Genomic DNA, 25,547 nt, shown 5'->3' on the forward strand with positions numbered 1-25,547 from the left:
GAGACCTGCCAAATTTTGATTTCTTGATTCTTGCCTCGTTCTTCCCAAGTTTATCTTCATTTTGCATCAAAATAAAAATTGAAATGATTCCCTCCACTATGTATCTTCTTTTAGTTGAATTAATCTTTCATTTCCAAATCTAATCTCTCTAAATTCAACTTAAATTTTATTTTCTATACACATTCTTTCATGATCAAAGAGGAAGGTACCATCTAATCTCAATAAGCCAGCCTTGTACTCAGGGTAGGAGTCTAGCAGGATGGAGCTTAATGTATTAACTGTGCCTTTATAGGCTTTTTAAAATTATGATTATAGACTAAAATGCTCTCTTAGGCACTTTAGGCTCAGCATTTACAATGTTCACATGAGAAGACTGTGAAAAGGAATAACTACCACTTACCTTTTGGAATCTGGCATACCCATTCAAGTTTTGTATCACAAGCAAAAGGTCGTAAGTAAATAAATTCTCTGTCATCATAGAAATACCAGCTTCTTCTCCCTGGCCTGTGAATGACCTAAAGGAGGAAGAGAATTGCAGACAATTCTGAAGTCAATGCAGGTTTATAAAACACTAAACTTTAGGCCCTATAGCGTTTAATCTATTTTAGCTCTAGCACCTAAGTTATTTGTTTAATGAATGAACACAGTGTTTAAACGGTTAACAGCCTAATCAAGAACCTTCAAAGGGGCTGATAAAGGAAATAAGGTCATGTTTATGATAAGGTCATGTTTATGTCCAAAATATAAATTATTGCTTTTTTTTCCTGTTCTTGTTGATACGAAATTGTAGGTTGCACCTTTAAATTTGAGAAAGGTCAAGCTAGAAAAAGATGCTTATTTCCGTGGCTTCCAAATAGCAGACTGTGATGAAAGCAGATCTGTGAAATGTGACATTAGAGGCTGATATCAAGGGCCTAGGTTCCTGCTGTGGTGTTGCTCTGCACTGCCAGGATGTGAGCTTCTTCTATGTGATCCAAGATCGCTCTCTACAAACCCCAGCCAGCAAGCAGAGAAGAAAGGAAAGGAGAGGGCATGACCTGGGAGGAACCGCCACCATTCTTTGGACTGCTCTCTCTTATGACCAAGATTCTGGTGGGTACTGTGGCAGGTTAGGTGAGATTCTCCTTCCAGAACACTGCCCTGGCTGGTCTTGTTCCTGACACAGGTAGCATCAGTGTCTCTTTTATTTAGTTCTTTGGTAGATTTTTGACTCTCTTCGCACATAGGGATTCTACTTACATAGAACATAGTTTATTGCATCAGTGTTCTGGAAACTTTATAAGCTTCTTTGAAGTTGTCATCTTCTCATGTGTTAAATAGAATTCTATAAAAATGGCATGATACTATATAGTTTATTACTAGAACAGGTGCTTAGAAACTAGTGTTTTCCAATGAACTTTTCAGTTCTTTTCTCAACCTTCCTGCAGCACTTCTGGGCAATCACCTTCTTGAATCTCTTTCTTGGGCGTGCATAGCAAAGATATCATTTATAGGTCTCCTACTTCCTCATCTTACATTCTATGCATTGATGATTCCCCTAAATCCACTTTTGGCCCTTTATACTTTTTTAATATACATTGTTCCTTCAACTCCAGTCTCTTAACTTCAACTTACTATAGAATATTTCTTACCACTAGCTTGAATTCAAAATATCTAAACTAAAATGTAGTATTTTCTCCATAAGCCAGTATCCTTTCTGACTGTTTCTATAAATGCCTAGTCATATAGCAGGGTGGACCCAGACACGGGGGGTTAAATTTCAGTTCTATAATCATGTATACTCACTCAGAACTCAAATTTCTCAGAACTCATAAGGTGAATATGGTAATAGTACCTACCTCACAAGGTCATGTAAGCATTAAATGAAATAATAAGTGTGACATGCCTAGCACTGTGCCTGGCTCATGAGTCCACAAGTATTAGCTGCTGCCACCATCATCACTATCACCACTGTCAATCATCTAGTCCAATGTTTGGACTGTCATTAGTGGAATCAATAAGTGAACGAATGTTGCAAAGGAAGATACCTAACTGGTCTTTTATTGTCTTCTGATCCTATCTGCTGCATCTTGAAATCTGACTTGATATGAATCTTCTTCGCCCTCCTTGGTTTCTTGTCAAAAATCCTTAATAATGCTGTTGCTTACCATCAATCTAATTTCCCAACTTTTTTTTCTTTTTTTTTTTTTTTGGTTTATTTATTTTGAGAGAGAGAGAGAGAAAGGGTGAGTGGGCTCGAGTACAGGGAGAGGGCAGAGAGAGAGGGAGAGAGAGAATCCCAAGCAGGCTCCACACTGTCAATGAAGAGCCCACTGTGGGGCTTGATCTCACAAACTGTGAGATCATGACCTGAGCCAAAATCAAGAGTCAGAGGCTCAACCGACTGAGCCACCCAGGCGCCACCCCCCTCAACTTTGTTCTCAACCACGGCACCAAAGAAACCTTCTTGATCTGTATTCTGTTCTCACTGCCTTAGCCTCTCCCTTCAACTCTCTTGTGATTTTATGCCACCTCCTCATGTCATCCCCCATTGGAAAGGCTTACCCTATCCTACCTGTGCAACAGCACAGTTCAAGTCCCACCTCCTTCTGGAAATAGGCCATAGGAATCACTTCTTCTGAGTTTCATTAGTGCTCCTCAGCTCATTCACTTGGAGCCTATTACTGTACAGTAATAAAAGCCATCTTGCCTGAATATGAATTTTATCTTCTCAAATGAAGTGTAAGTTAGGTAGCTTGGTTCTTACCTTCCACTGCACCCAATATCATGCTCCACACACAAAAGGCACTCTGTGGATCTGTTGCCTGACTGAACACAATGTCAAATTTATTTTTTAAATATGCAGATTTTCCAGCATTGTACCGACCTTGACAGCCGCACAGTCTCTGATATCATAATCCTGCTGAAACTCATTTTCCATGATGATAGTAGACACCTTAAAGAACAAGAGAGGCTTGAGAACTTAAGACTGATGTATATATATTTGCAATTTAGATGTAATTTAGGAAGCTTTAATAACTCAAACACATTCACATGCCATGGAAGGAAAACTTTTCATCTCTCTCTTTTTTTTAATATCAGGATGTTAAATCATCAGATGACTTAGAAAATATCGTACTGTCATCAGTTTCCCAACGAAGGAAGCTATAGTTACAGAAGTGGAAGTTAGCGGTGTATTAAGTTTGCATCTGGGATCACAGAGAATCAGGAGTTTACAAAAGACCTTTTTTTTGGCATCTGTTGAAATGCTAGTTATTCAGTTAACTAATTTCAGACATGTACCCATTTAAAAATGAAAGTCAAGGGATTTTATGTTTGGAAAGAATATACAATGAATTGACACAATGGTAATGTGGAGTCAATATTCAATACATTTGAGAATAATTTGCTCCTATAAATGTTACCTAAAACTTCTCTTTAAGATAATATAAATATTTGAAATAGTATTTAAGGTCTCTTTAAGGTTTCCCCAAACAAATTATTTCCCCCAATAAAGACATATTCTTTTTTACATAACTCTAGTAAAACTCTTTTACATAACTCTTATGTAACTCTAATAAAAATAGAAGCTTCTCATTGTGAATAAAGGACATAAAAAGCAGCACAAAGAAAAAGAAAAAACTTTACTATCCAAAGATGACCGCTATATCTATATATCCATATTTTTTGGACTATAGAGAAACTAAATTATTTTTTAATTTTAATTCTAATTTTTTTAAGTTTATTTATTTTGAGAGAGAGAGAAAAAAGTATGAGTGGGGGAAGGGCAGAGTGAGCGGTGGGGAAAGAGAATCCCAAGCAGACTCTGAGCTGTTAGTGCGGAGCCTTCAAGCGGGGCTGGCTCTCACGAACCATGAGATCATGACCTGATCCTAAATCAAGAGCCAGGGTGCTTAACTGACTGAGCCACCCAGGTGCCTTTATATGGTTATTTTTTAAAATAAAAATGAGATTAGTAACTTTTCCCCTCGCTTCTTATATGTGAACGGATTTCCATTTCAATAAAGATACTTCTTCATAACTTTAACACTTGTATGGTCTATGGGTGTATTATTCATCAATTCACTTGATATTGAAACAAATAATCCCTTTATATTAACCCAAACGAGAAAGTTTAAACTTACTGGTGTATGATCACTCCACTCCCAGGATCCTTGTAAATCTGGGCTCCTTTTATTCAAACCTATCCACAGCCAACGCTGGTCACTATGTAAAAAGAAAGTATTAAAAAACAATGTGAGCACAGATTTGGCAAAAATATTTAGTATTCACATGTCTAAATTTTTTTTTTTTTACGTTTATTTATTTTTCAGACAGAGAGAGACACAGCATGAACGGGGGAGGGGCAGAGAGAGAGGGAAACACAGAATCGGAAGCAGGCTCCAGGCTCCGAGCCATCAGCCCAGAGCCCGACATGGGGCTCGAACCCGCGGACCGCGAGATCGTGACCTGAGCCGAAGTCGAACACTCAATCGACTGAGCCACCCAGGTGCCCCAGTATTCACATGTCTAAAATGCTTAAGACATAGGGGCACCTGGGTGGCTCAGTCAGTTGAGCATCTGACTTCGGCTCAGGTCATGATCTCGCGGTCTGTGAGTTCAAGCCCCGCATCGGGCTCTGGGCTGACGGCTCAGAGCCTGGAGCCTGCTTCGGATTCTATGTCTCCCTCTCTCTCTGCCCCTCCCCCGCTCATGCTGTCTCTGTGTCAAAAACAAATACACATTAAAAAATTAAAAATAAAAAAAGTAAGTAAAATGCTTAAGACATAGAAGTTTGTCTTGTCACTAACTGAAAAGCACCATTTTAAGCTCTATAAAGACATCTTTTGAAATGAAACCGAACCCTAAATATGGGAAAAGTACCATACTTCTTAAAACTAAATTTTAAGTTATGTTCTTCATATGAAAGGTAAAAAACTTTCCATTTTGAACTTCAGAGGAAAAAAAATGCATGATAATCTAAAACTTTTACTGGAGAGCTTCAATATTAGATAATATTTTCAAATACAGTCAAAGATAGCAATAGCATTTGCTTAAAGTGTTTATAACACATTTAGATATCTTTTTTTTAATGTAGTACAAATCATTTGGCTACATTTAAATTAAAAAAAAATTTTATTCCCACTGCCCATTAAGTTTAGAGTAAACAAGTATAAATATCTTTTTTTTTCAAAGATTAAAAAAATGTTTCTTTATATTTGAGAGAGGAGAGAGACAGAGACAGAGAGAGAGAGAAAGAGAGAGCATGAGCAGGGGAAGGGCAGAGAAATAGGGAGACACAGAATCTGAAGCAGACTCCAGGTTCTAAGCTGTCAGCATTGAGCCTGACATAGGACTCAAACTCATGAGTTGTGATATCATGACCTGAGCCGAAGTTGGATGCTTAACTGACTGAGCCACCCAGGTGCCCCTTTTTTTCAAAGATTTTATTAAGTAATCTCAACACCCAATGTGGGTCTCAAAGTTACAACCCTGAGATCAAGAGTTGCATGCTCTACCAACTGAGTACCCCCTGCTTTTTTTAAAGATCAAGTATAAGTATCTTCTAAGTGCCAAACTTCATGGGTTATACCCATGAATATACCAGAGCAATATAATTAAAGTCATTTAAATGGTTATATTTAACACTCATTACTATTATACTTCTATGTACAAGGCATTGAGCTAGGTGCCATGGTGACACAGAGAAGTACAAGACCTAGTATCTATCCTCAAATGGCATAGAAACTAGTCAGGAGGATGATATATACATGAACAAAGAAAATAATGGCCATTTAGAAAGATACCAAGTGACGTAAAATTTGTATAAATTTTAAGCATTACAAAAGTTAAGAAAAAGAGGGTCACTGTGGACTGCAGCAAGTCACAATACATTTTGTGAGGTCAGTAGAACAAAAGATAGTCTTCAAAGGATGGCTAACAACTCTTTTGAGTCATAATCTGAGTGTTTAGCACATACGAATATTACAACCGAGAAGAGAAAAGAAAGACATTCCAAGGAAGGATATATACAATAATACATAGAAGCAGGGACATACATTGTAAATATCCCTTTCCTCAATTAAACTTATTCTCTAGCTAGGAAGATATTGGCAATATAAATAGAAGTGATAGAACCATAAGAACATCTTCTTCACCTCTCACCCCACTTGAAAATATTATCTAAAGTATGTTACACTTTTTAGGCCTTAATAAATAGACTATTATCTAAACATATAATTTTTTTTGGTGATGTTGGTTACTTTCCTTATAATTTAACCTTCTAACTGCATGTAGTATATATGATCAGTACATATGAGTGTATGTTATATGTGCATAATAATACATATAAATGTTAGATACATATAAATATAACACATATTAGAGAAGAGATAGGATCCAAATCTAAAATTAATTCTTACTCTCAAGCTCAATAGAATGTATGGAACATATGGAATGTATAGCTAAAAAGTATAAGTCTGCAATTCAAAGAATTTGCTAGTGAATCAAGTCTAGAGCAAACTATTTTATTTTTATTTTTTTAATATGAAATTTATTGTCAAATTGGTTTCCATACAACACCTAGTGTAGAGCAAACTATTTTACAAGTAATTTCTCACTTTTTAATAAACTAATTGCCTTTCTTTACCTCTTTCCTCTATTCAATATTCCCTCATACTTTTTATTTTTTTAAATTTAAATCCAGGTTAATTAACATACAGTGTAATAATGATACCAGGAATAGAATTTAGTGATTCATCACTTACATATAACACCCAGTGCTCATCCCAACAAGTGCCCTCCTTAATGCCCATCACCCATTTAGCCCATACTCCCCCCCAACACCCCTCCAGCAATCCTCAGTTTGTTCTCTACATTTAAGAGTCTCTTGTGTTTTGTTTCCCTCCCTGTTTTTATATTGGTTTTGTTTCCCTTCCCTTATGTTCATCTGTTTTGTATCTTAAATTCCACATATGAGTGAAGTCATATGATACGTGTCATTGTTTGACTTATTTCGCTTAGCGTAATATATTCTAGTTCCATCTACATTGTTGCAAATGGCAAGATTTCATTCTTTTTGATTGTACAGTAGTATTCCATTGTATATATAGACCACATCTTCTTTATTCATCAGTTGATGGACATTCCGGCTCTTTCCATACTTTGGCTATTATTAATAGTGCTACTATAAACATTGGGGTGCATGTGCCCCTTCTAATCAGCATTTTTGTATCCTTTGGATAAATACCTAGTAGTGTAATTGCTGGGTCATAGGGTAGCTCTATTTTTAATTTTTTGATGAACCTCCATACTGTTTTCCAGACTGGCTGCACCAGTTTGAATTCCCACCAGCAGTGCAAAAGAGATCCTCTTTCTCCACATCCTCACCAACATCTGTTGTTGCCTGGGTTGTTAATTTTAGCCATTCTGACAAGTGTGAGGTGGTATTTCATTGTGGTTTTGATTTGTATTCCCCTGATGATGAGTGATGTTGAGCATCTTTTCATGTGTCTGTTAGCCATCTGGATATTTTCTTTGGAAAATTGTCTATTTATGTCTTTTGCCCATTCTTCACTGGATTGTTTTTTGGGTGTTGAGTTTGATACGTTCTTCATAGATTTTGGATACTAGCCCTTTATCTGATATGTCATTTGCAAACACCTTCTCCCATTCCATTGTTTGCCTTTTAGTTTTGCTGATTGTTTCCTTCACTATGATGAGGTCCCAATAGTTTACCTTGATGAGGTCCCAATAGTTCATTTTTGCTTTTATTTCCTTTGCCTCCGGAGACATGTCAAGTTAGAAGTTGCTGTGGCCGAGGTCAAAGAGGTTGTTTCCTGTTTTCTCCTGTAGGATTTTGATGACTTCCTGTCTTACATTTAGGTCTTTCATCCATTTTGAGTTTATTTTTGTGTATGGTGTAAGAAAGTGGTTCAGGCTCATTCTTCTGCATGTTGCTGTCCAGTTTTCCCAATACCATTTGCTTACGAGACTGTCTTTATTCCATTGGATATTCTTTCCTGCTTTGTCTAAGATTAGTTGGTCATACGTTTGTGGGTCCATTTCTGGGTTCTCTATTCTGTTCCATTGATCTATGTGTCTGTTTTTGTGCCAGTACTATATTCTCTTGATGATTACAGCTTTGTAATATAGCTTCAAGTCTGGAATTGTGATGCCTCCAGCTTTCCTTTTCTTTTTCAGAATTGCTTTGGCTATTCAGGGTTTTTCTGGTTCCATACAAATTTTGGGATTGTTTGTTCTAGCTCTGTGAAGAATACTGGTGTTATTTTGACAGGGATTGCATTGAATATGTAGATTACTTTGGGTAGTATCGACATTTTAACAATATTTGTTCTTCCAATCCAGGAGCATGCAATATTTTTCCTTTTTTTGTGTGTCCTCTTCAATTTCTTTCATAAGGTTTCTATAGTTTTCAGTGCATAGATTTTTCGCCTCTTTGGTTAGGTTTATTTCTGGGCATTTTATGGTGTTTGGTGCCATTGTTAATGGGATCGATTCCTTGATTTCTCTTTCTGCTGTTTCATTATTGATGTATAGAAATGCAACCAATTTCTGTGCATTGATTTTATATCCTGTGACTATGCTGAATTCATGGATCAGTTCTAGTAGTTTTTAGTAGAATCTTTTGGGTTTTCCACATAGAGTATCATGTTATCTGCGAAGAGTGGAAGTTTGACTTCCTCCTTGCTGATTTGGATGCCTTTGTTTCTTTGTGTTATCTGATTGCTGAGGCTAGGACTTCCAACACTATGTTGAATAACAGTAGTGAGAGTGAACATCCTTGTGTTGTTCCTGACCTTAGCAGGGAAGCTCTTAGTTTTTCCCCATTGAGGATGTTATTAGTAGTGGGTCTTTCATATATTCAAGATCATATTTCTTTTATGATCTTGCAGTATGATCCTTCTATCCCTACTTTCTTGAGGGTTTTTATCAAGAAAGGATGCTGTAGTTTGTCAGATGCTTTCTCTGCATCTATTGAGAAGATCATGTGGTTCTTATCCTTTCTTTTATTAATGTGATGTATCACATTGATTGATTTGTGGATATTGAACCAGCCCTGCATCCCAGTAATAAATCCCACTTGATTGTGGTGAATAATTCTTTTAATGTATTGTTGGATCCAGTTGGCTAGTATCTTGTTGAGGATTTCTGCATCCATGTTCATCAGGGAAATTGGTCTGTAGTTCTCCTTTTTAGTACAGTCTTTGGTTTTAGAATTAAGGTAATGCTGGCCTCACAGAATGAGTTTGGAAGTTTTCCTTCAATCTCTATTTTTTTGAACAGCCTCAAAAGAATAGGTGTTAACTCCTCTTTAAATGTTTGGTAGAAATCCCCTGGAAAGCCATCTGGCCCTGGACTCTCGTCTGATGGGAGTCCCTCATATTTTAATATAAAGAAATACTTTTTGTCTTTTCAGCCTTAAGCTTTTAAACTTATTGCAGTGGAATGTGAGGACAATCCCCTTAGTCTTTATTGTTATACTGTTTTCTTTCATACAGACATTTGTAGACTTAGGATAATCCAGTGGAGACAATTAAGTCCTATTTGAATTTAGCAGCTATAAGAAGAATTTGTAGTTGTGTCTTCAACTATTCAGAGCTTTCTAACAGGCTTCCAAATTTATCATACATCCCAACAGTATAATTTCTTTTTTTTAAGTTTATTTCTTTATTTTGGGAGAGAAAGAGAGAGAGAGAGAGAGAGCAAGGGAGGGGCAGAGAGAGGAAGAGAGAAAATCTCAAGCAGGCTCTGTGCTCACAGAGCCCGACAGTGGGTGGGGGTGGGGGTATCAATCCCATGAACTGTGAGATCATAACCTGAACTCCTGAGCTGAAATCAAGAGTCGGGTGCTTAACCGACTGAGCCACCCCTACCAAATGTTGAATTTCTAAAACATAGAGACTAGATAATTGCCATATACAATATAATTAAAGTCAGACAGGTAACATAAAGAGAAGGTCAAGTTTGCTTCCTTGTTATTTACTTGAAGACGTGACTTTATTTCTTTCAAATTTTTGCACATAATATATTTGAGGCTGGGGAATTTGTGCAAAATTTTGTGTTTCCCTCAAGTAAGCCTTAGATATTCTTCTTTTCACAATCAACAGTACAACCAGGAAGATGGTCAAAGATCACTTGGCACCTGCATTTACTCTATAGTCAGCTCCCATAGAAATCCTCTTTAGACATCTTATCTCTAACCTTTCCACCCAGTCCTCTCTCAGCCCCAACTTTTCCCACTTAGAAACCTTTCCTTTCAAGCTCCTTTTTGCTTCTTCAGTAGCATCTCAGAAAACAGTTTCCTAGAAAACACAATTTGCCCCATTGTCCAAAAATTTTAATATTCACTACTTTCTGAGACTGAATTTCATTTCAACCCAGACATTTATAGTTTTCAGCTACCACTTCAAGAGATTCATTAGTGTGTTATAAATATAGAAAATAGTAGCTACTTGGTTTTTTTTCCATGTGTGGTAAGAGGTGGAACATATTTCCTCAATTGTAACTTATTCCTGGTTTGACCTGGTTTATCCATAGGCAGATAAGGAGAACAAATTGGAAATCACATTAATTATTGCACACCTCAATGTGGATTTCAAAAACTTGAGGGAGGGGCATCTGGGTGGCTCAGTCAGTTGAGCAGTTGAGCATCCGACTTTGGCTCAGGTCATGATCTTACAGTTCGTGAGTTCGAGCCCTACTTCAGGCTCTGTACTGACAGCTCGGAGCCTGGAGCCTGGTTTGGTCTGTGTCTCCCTCTCTCTTTTGCCCCTCCCCTGCTCATACTCTGTCTCTCTCTCAAAAATAAACACACATTTAAAAAAATTAAATAAAAAAAGAAAATTTGAGGGAAAAAAATGGATCATATCTGGAGAATTAAATCAAATGGAAAATTTCTCTCTTTATAAATTTCTTCTACTACAAGCACTAAGTATATGGTTTTAGGATATTAGGTTAAGAAGACATTGCACAAAAGGTTAATATGTGTATCTGTGTTAAAATTCTTACTCAATCAAATTTCCTGCTGCATCTGGTTTCTAAGGAAAACAGTATCTCAGCTATAAACCACAATAAATACTATTTGATGAGGGCGCTTAGTCTGCAAAGCCTTAGATTTATATCTAAATCCATTCATGCCACATCACAGGAGGTAGCACACACAGCAGCAACAGCATTGCAAACAAGGCTTTCCCCTTTAATCCTAAAACTATTTTTGCTCTACAATGGCTTTCCCTGGTGGGCTGCCATTAAGAGTTACAAAGATCTTAGAGCCTTAATGACTTGGTGCACCATGAATCCTTTTCACTGAAATACAAATAGAGATGTGGAACTTAGATTGTGAGAAGTATAGCAGTAATCTGACTTAACTCCTTGGCATGCAACACACAATATGAGCAATGGACATCTGAGAAAGGTCAATTTCTGCAATAAAAAGGTAAGGCGTTTGAGGAGTAAGCTTTAGAATCATTTTCTGATATAAATGGGTTTGCCTCCTTCCTTCCCTTCAACCCATGGTTACAGAATTGGATTTAGAATATGTTACCTTTTTAAGTATAACATGGGCAAATGATCTCTTTATTAATGGAGCACATATTAAGCAGACAACACGGTCTGCCTTAATATGGCATGTATTAGCTGCTGGCTTAAGAGTACAAATAAAATACGGTCCCTATGAACAAAAGGATTATGGTGATTTGTGGGGTTTCTTTGTGCTCTTCTGTTTTCTAAATTAAATATACATTACTTCTGTGGACAGAAAAAAATTACACATTGATTCTTGTACATCCTTTGGAAAATAAGCTATATGCATGGGAATAAGAGAAAGTAGAAAGGATTCACATTAAATGCTGTGTTCAGCATTCAATGCTAACTATGTTTACAGAGCTAGGATTTGAGATGATTTTTATTTTTTTCAGTGTTATTTTTTATATTCCCCAAATCTTACATAATGAACATGTATTAATTTTAATTGAAAGGAAACTCAGCAAGTGTGATCAGAAACAAAAAAATTCCTTAATTACCTCTGGCATTTAGTTTTGCTTTTTAGTATAATCTATTCTGTATTTAGAAGCTCTTATGTCACATGTTATTCCATTTTCCATCAACTGATTCCCATAAATATCTATAACCTCATTGCTTATTACTTATCCAGGGCTCCCTGTTCCAGGTAAAGGTTTCTAACCTCTTACTTGGTGTTATTCAAAACCCAGTTTGTTTATGTCAATATTTTGCTTTAAAAATACTTTAGCTTAGACAGTATGATATTGTATATGTCAAGCTTGAGATATAGGGGTCAGTAAGTTGCCCTGATCAAAATTCTCACTTCAGGGAGGATCATCAGGGTATTAGAGTATGTTCTAGAGGTGGCCACCGCAAGGATGTGTGGTATCTGAAGCTACACCTGAGGTTTTGGTTATTAGCAGAGTGAATATCAGAAATGAGTGTATATCTGATCAGAAATTAGAAGCTTGTTCACCAGCATATGTTAGAAATGGTCTTTCATTGGTGGAATTTAAATTATGTAAGATATGGGGAATAGCTAAAATATTTAGGGACACTCTCACCCTTCATAAAAGGTTATTATATTCTGCTGAGGCTGGTAGCCAGTACCATAACAAATGATCTGGGGCTTGAGGTACCTGGGTGTCTCAGTCAGTTGAGCCTCTGATTTTTTATTTCAGCTCAGGTCATGATCTCATGGTTCATGGGATTCAGCCTCCTGCGGGGCTCTGTGCTGACAGTGTTTAGCCTGCTTGGGATTCTCTCTCTCCCTCTCTCTCTACCCCTCCCCCACTCACATTATCTCTCTCTCAAAATAAATAAATGACCTTTTTTTTTTAAAAAAAGAAATGGACCTGGGGCTTGATCTCTAAATGGTCCCATGTCCAGTCATTGGGTCAAGTGATTGGAACTGCTTGATGCCAGCTATTAATGGGAATAGAATTCTGTCTCTGGAATACTGTCAAATCTACCTCAAATGAACTTTCCTTGTAAGGTGGTGGGTGGAACACCAAGGACAGACTGGATGGGATGTTGGAAGGTTACAAAACAGATTCTATGAAATGTTTTGTGCCTGCTTCAATGAATGTTTATTTACTAAATGTTTATATATGTGGAAAGATTTGGTCTGAGTTTTGTATTCATTAAAATCTACTCACAAGGTTGTGGGAAGTAGCTAAGAAGCACTAACCCCAAAAGGAAACTAAGAGTTTGTATATCCCAATTAGCTCAGGTTAGTGTGCAATGAAATCTTGTATATTAATTCCTAATGCTGGAAAATGAAGTCCAGAATGCCTGAACTTCTACAACAGATGCTTAATAAGTGAGTATTTATGGAACACATGTACTGTATTTTACATCAGGTTTCCAGCTCATAGTAGTGAAAATTCCCTTTCTTTAATGAGAAAAACACAATAGTGTGTGTTTTTGTTGTTGTTTGATTTTTAAAAAGTTTTTTTTTAAACATTTATTTATTTTTGAGAGAGAGAGAGAGAGAGAGAGAGAGAGAGAGAGAGAGAGAGAAACAGAGTGCTAGAGGGGGAAGGGCAGAGAGAGAGGGAGACACAGAATCTGAAGCAGGCTCCAGGCTCTGAGCTGTCAGCACAGAGCCCCTTGCAGGGCTTGAACCCACAAACCGTGAGATCATGGCCTGAGCTGAAGTTGGACACTTAACCCACTGAGCCACCCAGGTGCCCCTCTCTTTTTTTAACATTTATTTATTTATTTTGAGAGAGAGTGAGAGAATCCCAAGCAAGTTCTGCATTGTCAGAGCAGAGCCCAATGTGGGGCTCAAACCCCCCCACCGTGAGATCACGACTTGAGCTGAAACCATGAGTGAGATGCTCAACCCACTGAGCCACCCAGGTGCCCCAGTATTTACTTTTTCAAGTCTAGTCATGAGGTTGGTCTGTAATTCCTTGTGCTGTTGTTGATAGTCTTTGATATCAGAATTAGACTAGTTTGTTAAATAAACCTGATGCCTGCATCAGTTTCTATGTAATGGAATACAAGCTCTTGCTTATACTCCTAAAATACAAGGCAATGATCTCTGCTTTAAAATGTAAAGAAATTCGGTGATGGGCATTGAAGAGGGCATCTTTTGGGATGAGCACTGGATGTCGTATGGAAACTAATTTGACAATAAATTTCATATAATAAAAAAATAAAAAAATAAAATGTAAAGAAATTCGTATATATAACCATATGTTATACTTCCTATCTTTCTTAGAAGAAATTCTTTGTCAGCTTTTTCCATTTCTTTCATGGCTATTGAATTATTGGGTTTCTACTTATCAAATCAATTGTATACTAATTTGTATTTCCCTGGAGACTATTTATTTTAACAATTTCATTGGTAACAGCATAGAATTATGCATAGTCTTACCAATTAAAAATTTCTCCATGAAGTAAGTTTTATAATCCCTTACTAAAGTTTCATTTTAAATCTCTCTCTCTCTCTCTTTATGTATTTATTTACTTATTTGGTTCTTATGGTTTCCTTGTATTTATGTTGAAATTTATTTTTACTTTTAGGTGAATGCTTATTTTATTTATTTTAATTTAATAATTAAAGCTCTTTTTTAAAATTTTATTTTAGAGAGAGTGAGTGCAAGCAGGGGAAAAGGGAGAGGGAGAGAATCTCAAGCAGGCTCTGTGCTCAGAGCAAAGCCCAATGCAGAGTTTGACACGGGAGCTTGACACAGGGCTCAATCTCACATCCTGAGCTGAAATCAAGAGTCAGATGCCCAACTGGCTGAGCCACCCAGGCACCCCAATTATTAAAGCTCTTAAAGCTATTAATGTACCTACAACTATAGCTTTGGCTCTATCCCATGAATTTCAGAATGAGTGTTGTCATTGTCATTTATACAGTTTTTATTTTTTTGCCACAAAAGGGTTTGACTTCACTTCTTATTTACCTGTATAATTTCATCACTTAGTAATTTTAGGTTTGCTTTTTAGCCTATTAGATCAATTATTGTAAGTGATACAGTCAACGAGCTCTAAGAGAAAGTATATATGGAATTTGTAATGTAGAAACAAAGAGGATATTATTAAATCAACCTTAATTATACTATTCACATGTTCTACATTATTTCCTTTTTGTCTGTCTCACTTGTTAATGAATGAGACAAATGTTAAAGTCTCCCATTACTGTTATCTGTTGGACAATTTCACTAATATAATTAATATTTTTGCTTTATATATTTTGATGCTATTATTTTTAAATATGTAATGGTTTTTGACTGCTATAACTTCATTGTAGAATGTAACTTTATTCAAGATGAAATAGATCTCATTTCCCCATTCAATGCATTTTTACTTCAAGTGTATTTTATCTAATATTAATACTGTGACTTTAGGGGGCACCTGGGTGGCTCAGTCGGTTGAGTGTCAGACTTCGGCCCAGGTCATGATCTCACAGTTCGTGGGTTCGAGTCCCACATCGGGCTCTGTGCTGATGGCTCAGAGCCTGCAGCCTGCTTTGGATTCTGTGTCTCCCTCTCTCTCTGCCCCTCCCCACTCACGCTCTCTCTCTCCTTCAAAAATAAACTTTAAAAAAATTTTTTAAAAAATACTGTGACTTTAGGTTTTGTTCACACTTACACAATATAATTTTGCTCATTCTTTTAATTTTCCCATTTTATTTGTGGTATTAAGTTCGTGATCATTAACTAAATTGCTATTTAGGTTAAAATGGGACAAGAATATAAGTAAAGTAAGTCAAGAAGTAATAAATTAGGGACCACCACAAATTGGAGAGTGATGCCCTATCTTGGTGGGTCACTGGCTACTCAGGACTAACTAATTGCTGTTATAATATGAAGACATGTCCTATTGTTTAATATTTAAAGAAGTGTTAAAAATACAGATTTTTATCAAAATTTTCTATTTTGAAATACTTTGTAGCTTCTTCCTTCTAGGAAAAGAACATTATACTCTTTGGGCTGGGTAGAATGGCAAGAGTTGCATGAGGTATCTTTCAACAGCATAGTATCGAATATCATTATTGAGCAAATTTGCAGTCTAGGACATAAATATAACTGATAATGGATAAATGTGGTCTTCTGTCACCTGGCTTTATTGGATTTCATGCTTTGTTATTTTATTTTTTTACAGTTTGCTATATAAACCTTTTTTCATCCATTACATATTCAGTAGATGAACACAGTTTGTTTTAAAAATGTACATAATCTATGGTTCTAAATATGACTTCTAGGTAAATGAGGAATTTATTATACTTTCATTTTTTTACCACCATTTATCTCAGCATATCCCAGTTTTTATTTATAAATAGAGTTAAACACCTGGTCTTGTTAAAATATTCTTGGGGCGCCTGAGTGGCGCAGTCAGTTAAGCGTCCGACTTCAGCCAGGTCACGATCTCGCGGTCCGTGAGTTCGAGCCCCGCGTCAGGCTCTGGGCTGATGGCTCAGAGCCTGGAGCCTGTTTCCGATTCTGTGTCTCCCTCTCTCTCTGACCCTCCCCCGTTCATGCTCTGTCTCTCTCTGTCCCAAAAATAAAATTAAAAAAATAATAATAAAATAAAATATTCTTAGGTTTCTTTCAGAATTTAGAATAATTTATTTCTATTTTTATAATTATATATATATATATATATTGCATTATGTAGACTGGGGCTGTTTTTACATTATATACTCTTCCTTCAAATTCTTTTAAAATAAATTACCTATTCATGTGTTCTTGATTTTTTTTCATCTCTCAGCTGGAATGCATCTTTGAATTTTTTTTCAAGAAAGAAGCTATAGTGTTATATTAATTATAATCTTCACAAATGAAAAGCAATGTAGTTGAGAACTAAAATTAATATATTACAAACATTTCCACCTCAAAACTCTTTAAATGTCAGGTGTTTTTTTGTTTTTGTTTTTGTTTCAAGTTTTTATTTAAATTCTAGTTAGTTAACATACAGTATAAAGTTAGTTTCAGGATAGGTGTCAGGTTTTTTTTTAATTTTTTTTAACGTTTATTTATTTTTGAGACAGAGAGAGACACAGTATGAACAGGGGAGGGGCAGAGAGAGAGGGAGACACAGAATCTGAAACAGGCTCCAGGCTCTGAGCGGTCAGCACAGAGCCCTACGCGGGGCTCGAACTCAGGGACTGTGAGATCATGACCTGAGCCGAAGCCAGACGCTTAACCGACCGAGCCACCCAGGCGCCCCGATAGATGTCAGTTTTAAAATGCCTTCTTACATTTAATGTCCTAGAAAAGAAAGCTAGTTGGATTTCGTGTTTTGGTACCTGTTTTGTTTGTTTGTTTGTTTATTTATTTGCTGTTTTTCTTTGAGGTTTTTGAGTCAAAATAATAAGGCAAGTATTCACTAAGGTATGTCCAAGTGGTAATCTTGACATGGTTCTGCCTGGTATACCCTAAATCCTTGATTTACAGATTTGGGTCTTCTTTTCAGTTCATAAATTTAGGGAAGAAAAAAATAAATTTGTGGAGTTGAAGGCCCTCATATTCATGATTGCTCCCAAAGCTTCAGAGAAATTTTTTTTTTTGCTTTGATAGCATCACTTGGCCCATATTTCTCCACATCATCCTTAGAATATCAGAAAAATCATCCTGAAATCCTTCCATCGTAACATCAAAAGTGCAATGGTTTATTGATTCTGTGTTTATAACACCTCTGATTACTTTCCTATTTTCACATTCTTACTGTCTATCCTCAAAGTAGTTTTCCACATGAGGGCTGTAATAGCCTTCGAATTACTTGCCCTGCATGTACCTACCATCTCTCAATCTCTCTCTCTCTTCCTCTCTTCGCACATATGTATCAAACACACACACACACACACACACACACACACACACACACACACACACACACATTGTTGTCTGGTTTTTTTGCTTATTGACTTAAGGTCAAATTCCTTCCCTGGCGAACAAGGATGCTCCATTTTAATATCCAAATCTCATTTTCCAACTAAGTGGTATGGCTCATTTCTCCTTGACTGTATCTGTACACCTTGGTCTCAGTAAGTTTGCTAATGTTCTGTTGTCTCTGACACCTTCTCCTATCTTATTTTTCAAAATACTGCCTCACCTTCCAAGATCCATCCTTCTTCATAACATTTTTCCCATTTATACCTCCCCAAAGCACTTCATCTGTCCTTAGCATTCCCATGGCCCCTCCTTACCTTTGTGCTAGATTTTTCACCACACTTTTCTTATCCCCACTATTGGATTTGGTCATGCTACATAAAGGATGGGGAGTCTATCTTCCTTACCTTTGAATCATTCACACTGTCTTGCACATAAAAATGTTTGATGCTGAATGACTGCTAAGCACTGAATGACTCTTTTAGAAAATAAAACATGTCACTTCTGACTGGAGGACATCAAATTTAGCATGGAAGATCTCATTCTAAAAGTATTACCTGAACTGGTCCATTAAAAAGTGAAGAAATTCCTTTATTTCATCCATATGACTGAAGCTAGGAAGGTGTCCTCCAAGAGCTTGGCAGAACCTCTCAGCTTCTTCCCAGTTCCTTTTTCTTACAATTCTTTCTATATGAAACAGCTTAACAAAATACAATGTTAATTTGTTTTGTGGCATAATCATAAAGTATTCATAATTTCAAAATTAATTATAGCCAAACGGTAGGCTTTTGTTATTAAGTTTTTAATTCAAATATAATTAGCATACAGTGTTATAGTAATTTCAGGTGTACAATGTAGTGATTCAATAATTCAATACATTACTCAGTGTTCTTCAAGATAAATACACTCTTTAATTCTCTTCACCTATTTCACTCATCTCCCCACCCACCTCCCCTCTGGTGACTGTCAGTTTGTTCTTGTATCGGTAAGAGTCCGTTTTTGGTTTGTCTCTTTTTTTACCTTTGCTCATTTATTATGTTTCGTAAATTCAAATGTGTAGGCTTATGAAATGGATTCTTATAGGAGTAATAATAAAAGGAAAATGTTTTCATTTTTACCTGTGATAAAAACAGGTAAAAAACATACACTGTGACACAGATAGGACCCGCTGAAAATGTCAACTAAAGGCCAACCCAGGTGCCAGATGGATGACCTTCCTTGGCCAGTATGGGGAACAGCTCCAACAAGACACCATAGTCTCCTGCTTTGCTAGGACCTTGAGAAATAAATTGAACCAGCAGGCAAGGCTATAAAGGGTATATATGAATACTTTGGGAGTGGACTTCTGCAGAGAAATGTGCTAAAAATAATAATTATAAACATAATACACTGAGACCTGCCCAAGCACAGGCCTATTTTCTGATGAAGATGAATCAAAGGGCCGACTGCACTGGTCTAACATTGACAGAAGTCAGCAAAACAAAACTTGCCATTTCTATTTCTTTGGTTTGTGATGACTAATTTTATGGCAAAGTAACCACAGTCGTTTCAAAAAAAAAAGAGAGGCGGAGATGATACAATGGTAGATTGAATTATTAGTCCTAATTCTTCAGTCTCCATTCCTGTCATATAACTGTACATTCTTGCCTTGACCTCCTGGTTGGGGAAGAATACTTCCCCATACCTTGATTTGGGGCCTGGCCATGTGACTTGCAGTGATCAATGGCATATTAGTGGAGGTAAGGTGAACAGAGGCCTGAAATGTGCTTACATGGTTAGGCTTGCCTCTTAGGCTCCAGCCATTTACTATAAGAAGAACAAGCCCCTGACAGCTGCTGCCCCTTGAAGTCTGAGACCCAGATCAAAGGGCAGCATATCCAGCTCAGAGTCTGGAACCTAGCACAGCTGACCGACAGTTGAAAGCAGAGCTCGACCATTCAAGCCTAAACCAAAACAATCAATCCCTTTTGACCCAGAGATCTGTGAACATGAGACTAAATGTTTGTTGTCATAGTCACTGGGGATGGCATCAGCTGACTGATACGGGCCCTAAAATAATTTTTTTTAATTGTAAGAACTGATAGAATTCTTCATTTGATAGCAAGGATTAGAGAGATAGGAGGATCATAAGCAAAGCGTCAGGGTGGCATGTAGCTTACTCAACTTCTCAGAACAAAAGAACACTAGGAAAGAGCCAGTTCTGACTCTGGCCTTGCTCTTTTGTTTTTGTTTTGTTTTATTTTTTAAACTGTATTTATTTTATTTTGAGGGGAAGAGAGAGAGGGCATGAGCATGTGAGAGGGGAGAGAGAGAGGAAGAGAGAATCCCAAGCAGGCTCTGCGCTGTCAACACAGAGCCCCACATGGGGCTCGATCTCATGAACCGGGAGATCATGACCTGAGCTGAAATCAAGAGTCGGAAGCTTAACCAACTGGGCCACCCAGGCACCCAGGCCTTGTTCTTTTGGGTAGGATGTGAGTTTATGTGGGGATGAGCTGTCTCATAACAAAGGTTCAATGGTGCTCCCAAACATCTTGGTAGGTTACATATGTGTCTGGGGAGGAACATAATTTCTACAAGGATATGGACTAGGATAGTAGAAAGATAACCTCATTGAGGAATTGAATGAAAATGTTACTTTACCTTATAACAAGAAATACTGGAGGGGAAACTATGCCAGCCTTCAGGACAGGGGGCTTCAGGCTTGGGAGCTACCTCTTCAGGCTCAATGGGCCCACTTATTTTCTTGCAGATTGAAAGTGCTCTGAATTTTCTGCAGTCTTTTACCTCCCACTTTCCAAGAGACTTTCCAGTAGCCATAACCACACACCCACCTGGAGAAGCTGGGGTTAACAGAAAGTTTAATTAAACATTACATTTGAAAATTAAAGTCCAAACATTTTCTAGTGTCCTTACCCTTTATTTGAGACAAGGTTTGGAGAAAGAATATAAAAGAAAATGGGCGAAAGAAATGTATTGTTTATAATAATGATGATGATGATGATGAGGACAATGGTGATAATAAAGAGAAGTGTATATTACTTCCTAAGTACTATTCTAAGAGGATTAAATGAATCAGTCCTCACAACAAACCTCAGGATTGGTTCTGTTGTCATAATAAGGTACAGTGAGGATTAGTGACTTGTTCAAGTAAATGTTTAGTAAGTGGTTGATCCAGAATTAAAGCCCAGGAGTTCTGCATGTGGAGCTGTACCCTAAACCACTATGCTGCTCAGGGTAGCCTAAGTGGCTCATATTCATATTAGCTTAACAACTTTGAACAGTTTTAAGGCAACTTAGTAACCCTCAAAACAGAACTCTTTCAGATTCAGATCCACAGGAAGAGCTGGTATAATAAAGGTAGGAGGAGGTGTTTGGTAACATACAGTTGTTTACTATTTATTTTATGGCAGCCAGAATTTTATTTATTCACAACATTAAGCAACAGTCTGTATTATCAGATCCATTTTTCAAATAAAGAATAAGTGACTTGCCATAACCATAGTTAGTGAGTGGTAGAGTCAGCACTTGAAAAGTGCCATGCTCCCTTTTATATTACACCATAGAGCCTGAAGTGGGCAGAAGACAAGAAGAGCATAGTTTGGAAAGTAATAGGCCCAATTTCTATTCCACGAAGCAGGCATTGTCTAATGTCCCATACATGGTCAGCAATTGGAACAAGGGACTGGGAGAAAAATGCTATGTTGCCCTGAATGAATGTGCTATTCCCCACCCTGTTCAGCCCACCACCCATGCCTTCTCCATGATGGACCAAGCTGGCTGAAGCTGGGAGTAATTATGGTAAAGAGAGCTTAATGGTAGTCTTTCTGGCCAAAAGACTGAGAGAATGTCATTGTAGCTACTTTCTGAGCATCTCTGCAATCATTAAGGCTTATCTATGAAGATTATGACACCAACCCTAAGATATCTGAATATCTATAAAAGAAATCCCAGGTGTTTTATTTATTAGAACATTATAATTTAAGGTGATATTTAACCAGGATTGGCACCTGTATCCTCCATTTTCTAGAAGTGAAAAGATGACTTTGCTATCCATGCCATTCACATTTATGGTGGCAAGAGTCTATTTCAAATTTTGTGTGTCATTATACACTCGTATGTTCAAATTACTGCATTATAAAGAGTGATTTTAGTGATCACACTGTACAAAAACAAAAAAAATACAAATAATCCAAAGAGAGAAAAGTTGGATGCTTTATAATTCCAGTCTTATAGAAAGCCAAAATCCTCTAAAAAGGATTTTAGAGGCACCTGGGTGGCTCAGTTGGTTGAGTGACAGACTTAAGCTCAGGTCATGATCTCACAGTTTGTGAGTTCGAGCCTAGCATCAGGCTTGCTGCTGTCAGTGCAGATCTTGCTTCAGATCCTCTGTCCCCCAATCTCTCTGCCTTTCCCCGCTGCGCTCTCTCTCAAAAATATAAAAACAGGGAGGGGGACAAAACAGAAGAGACTCATAAATATGGAGCACAAACTGAGGGTTACTGGAGGAGTTGTGGGAGGGGGGGATGGGCTAAATGGGTAAGGGGCACTAAGGAATCTACTCCTGAAATCACTGTTGCACTATATGCTAATTTGGATGTAAATTTAAAAAATAAAAAAATAAAATAAATAAAAAAATAAAATAAACATTAAAAAAGTATTTAAAGAACGTATTTTAGATTATAAATCAGGGGATCTGAATTTTAGCAAGTCAATAACCAGGTAACATTTGTCAAGTAAATCACCTTTCTAAGTCTCTTGTCTTCTCAACTATAAAATGAGAAGGGACTTCCGAAGTCCTTTCTTGTTCAAAACATTTTGATTCTACGGCTAATTATGCTCAATGCTTTGAGCCGGTTAAAGGAGGATGAACTAACTTTCAGAATAAGTACAATATATTGCCTCCTTAATTCCCACACATTGGGAATAATAGAAACAAACACAATTTTGTTTTTATGAAACATAAATTCAATTTTGGAGAAAGAAATAAGCAGAGAGATAAAAATGTAAAACACTTCAAAATGAAGCTTCTAGATTCTGTTTGAGACTTACATGGAAAAGATAAAAAAAAAAACTCACACTGATGGTTCTAGCTTTGAGCCATTAGAGGTAGTTTCCAAGAACTGAGTTTTTTAGCTCCTTTTACTAGATTATTCACAAGAATTTAATAAGGAAGACATATTCACTCCTTCTATTTATAGTTCCACAGATAGACTGTCATCCTGAAGATTATCGTTTTCCTCACATTTCCAAGGTAAGTGAAGAACACCTCTGGGAGGGATACTGCATTTCACTAGTCGTCAGATTCCATTACTTTAAAGGCTAAGGCACTCACCTGGCTCAAGAAAATTCCAGTTGGAAAAGGTTACAGCTTGCTTTACTCCACCAACACCTGTCCAGCTATACTCTCCATGTGAATCTGTATCTCTCAGGCCAGTCCAGAAGTATTTTCCTGGAGAGTTAGTATACTTTTTAATCATATCATTCAGGTATTCTTGCTCAAATCTACAAAACAGGAGTCAAACCAGTAGGTGTTTTTTACGACTGAATTACTATATAAATTGAAGATGCGTCTTTTTCTTGGGAAGTTTATTTAGCAAAGGGACCCAGAGTTAAAATTTCACCAGTACATGTTTCCTGATGGTCACACCTGCTAGTTATAGTCAGATTGCACTTGGTTCCAAAAGGGACCTCATCCTTGTAAATCTTGTAACAGGTTTCTCCATGTCTTTTCCAGTCCTAAATCAAAGGAGAAATATCATCACACTGTCTTTCAGACTTGATGTCCCTGCTCTGACAAGCAAAGTTCTGCCGCACTAATAAAATCTCACACTTAGAGAAATTAAGGGCATGGCCAGTAAACTCGTTCACATGATGAAGGTAGGATACAACTTCACAGAGAATTCCCACAAGAGTGTGAGCCTGTATCAGACAGACAGTGTGTCTTAATTCCTTTTACCTCTAGGACATAGCTCATCATACTATAATGTTGTTGGTCGCATTATTTTTGAACAGGATAAATATAAATGGGGGGAAAGTAAAGATATCAGCATTAAGAATTGTAACCACATACATTTTTATAGAAATTCATGAGTAGGTAACTCCTTTTCCTATAATGTTTTTTCTTCTGTAAGAATGCCAAAATGTTATGATTCACTGACCTCTGATTTATTCTAACATAAATGAACAGAAGGTAGTCCTTTCTTCTATTTTTCCAAGTCTGAATTGTTTCAGTTTTACCTACCATCCTTAGCCAAGAAATTGTAATATTGCTTAGAAAAACTTACACAGGGATTTTACATACCTCATCTGGAGGGCATATCTTATCAGAAGTGGTATCATTCATTTGTTCTCCCTTTTTTTTACATACATATTTAAGTTTCTCTTCACATGATTGGACTTTCCACTGACCTAGCTTTTTAAAAATAGAAAAAAAAATTCCACAGAGAAATTATTTGCCATATGTTTAGAGTTGAACTCTAAATTTATTTATTTATTTAATTTATTCTCAAGTTAGCTAACATAAAGTGCAGTCTTGGCTTCAGGAGTAAATTCTTGTGATTCATCAATAACATACAACACCCAGTGCTCATTCCAACAGGTGCCCTCCTCAATGCCCATCACCTATTTCTCCCACCCCTCAACTCCCCACCCCATCAACCCTTAGTTGTTCTTTGTATTTAAGAGTCTCTTATGATTTGCCTCCTTCTCTGTTTTTATCTGATTTTCCCTTCCCTTCCCTAATGGATATAGAAGATGTGGTGTATGTATATATATACATACACCCACATGAATGGAATACTACTCGGTGATGAAAAAGAATGAAATCTTGCCATCTGCGACAGCATAGACGGAACTGGAGGGTATTATACTAAGCAAAATAAGTCAGCCAGAGAAAGACAGATATAAAATGATTTCACTCATATGTGGAATTTGAGAAATCTAACTCATTTTAAATCAAGATAGTTTCTTCTCACAAAACTGTGAGCAAGGGGTGGGGTGGGAGAGAGGGAGGGAAAGAGAAGATGACTATAAATGAATGACTAAATCTGAGAACATACTCCTAGGAAATGCTACTGAACAGGCCTGCAAGGTTATGGCTTGCAGTCTGTTATTTCAGAACCATCTCAAGTTCATAGTGGAGATGAATTCCATTTTCTTCTAAGATGAACAATAAAACCCTCAAAGCACATTTAATACAGAAGTTGAGGAAAGAAGAACTCAGCCTACACACAGTTGCCAGTGTTCTTGTCTTCTTCCATATGTATGGCCAAAGTTTGCCCATGGGTTAAAAACTTTTGGACATATCAACCACCCATGCTATCTCAGTTTCCTCATGTGTAAAATGGTAGTTAGAACAGCTACTCTTCAAGAATTACAGAATCAAAATTTTATTCCAACTCTACTTCAGCCTAGATTTCAAAGTTCTCTTTCAAATATGCTACTCTGATTAATTTTGCTTAATTATTAAGTTGCTGCTTTCTTCAAATTAAATTTCAATTAAGTCAATTGTGATAAGGGTCAGTTTTTTTTAACTTTTTTTTAAATTTATTTTTGAGACAGAGAGAGACAGAGCATGAACGGGGGAGGGGCAGAGAGAGAGGGAGACACAGAATCGGAAGCAGGCTCCAGGCTCTGAGCCATCAGCCCAGAGCCCGACACGGGGCTCGAACTCACGGACCGCGAGATCGTGACCTG

At 37.1% G+C, this 25,547-nt stretch overlaps 1 protein-coding gene across 4 annotated transcripts in view; it reads right to left on the minus strand.

Annotated features, from left to right (window-relative positions):
- LOC102951351 (lymphocyte antigen 75) overlaps nucleotides 1-25,547 on the minus strand; it is a 133,669-nt gene that overhangs the window by 78,052 nt on the left and 30,070 nt on the right. For all 4 annotated transcript variants that reach the window (XM_042994543.1, XM_042994542.1, XM_042994540.1 and 1 more), the window contains exons 9-16: nucleotides 24,154-24,264; nucleotides 23,500-23,588; nucleotides 23,185-23,354; nucleotides 20,493-20,692; nucleotides 18,407-18,549; nucleotides 4,125-4,206; nucleotides 2,867-2,935; nucleotides 401-515 (exon numbers count right to left, since the gene is read on the minus strand). In XM_042994543.1, coding sequence (XP_042850477.1) covers nucleotides 401-515; nucleotides 2,867-2,935; nucleotides 4,125-4,206; nucleotides 18,407-18,549; nucleotides 20,493-20,692; nucleotides 23,185-23,354; nucleotides 23,500-23,588; nucleotides 24,154-24,264 — 979 coding nt within the window. The remainder of the gene's footprint in view (nucleotides 1-400; nucleotides 516-2,866; nucleotides 2,936-4,124; nucleotides 4,207-18,406; nucleotides 18,550-20,492; nucleotides 20,693-23,184; nucleotides 23,355-23,499; nucleotides 23,589-24,153; nucleotides 24,265-25,547) is intronic.

This window comes from Panthera tigris, chromosome C1 (genome assembly GCF_018350195.1).
Source record: "Panthera tigris isolate Pti1 chromosome C1, P.tigris_Pti1_mat1.1, whole genome shotgun sequence".
Taxonomy (NCBI): Eukaryota; Metazoa; Chordata; class Mammalia; order Carnivora; family Felidae; genus Panthera; species Panthera tigris.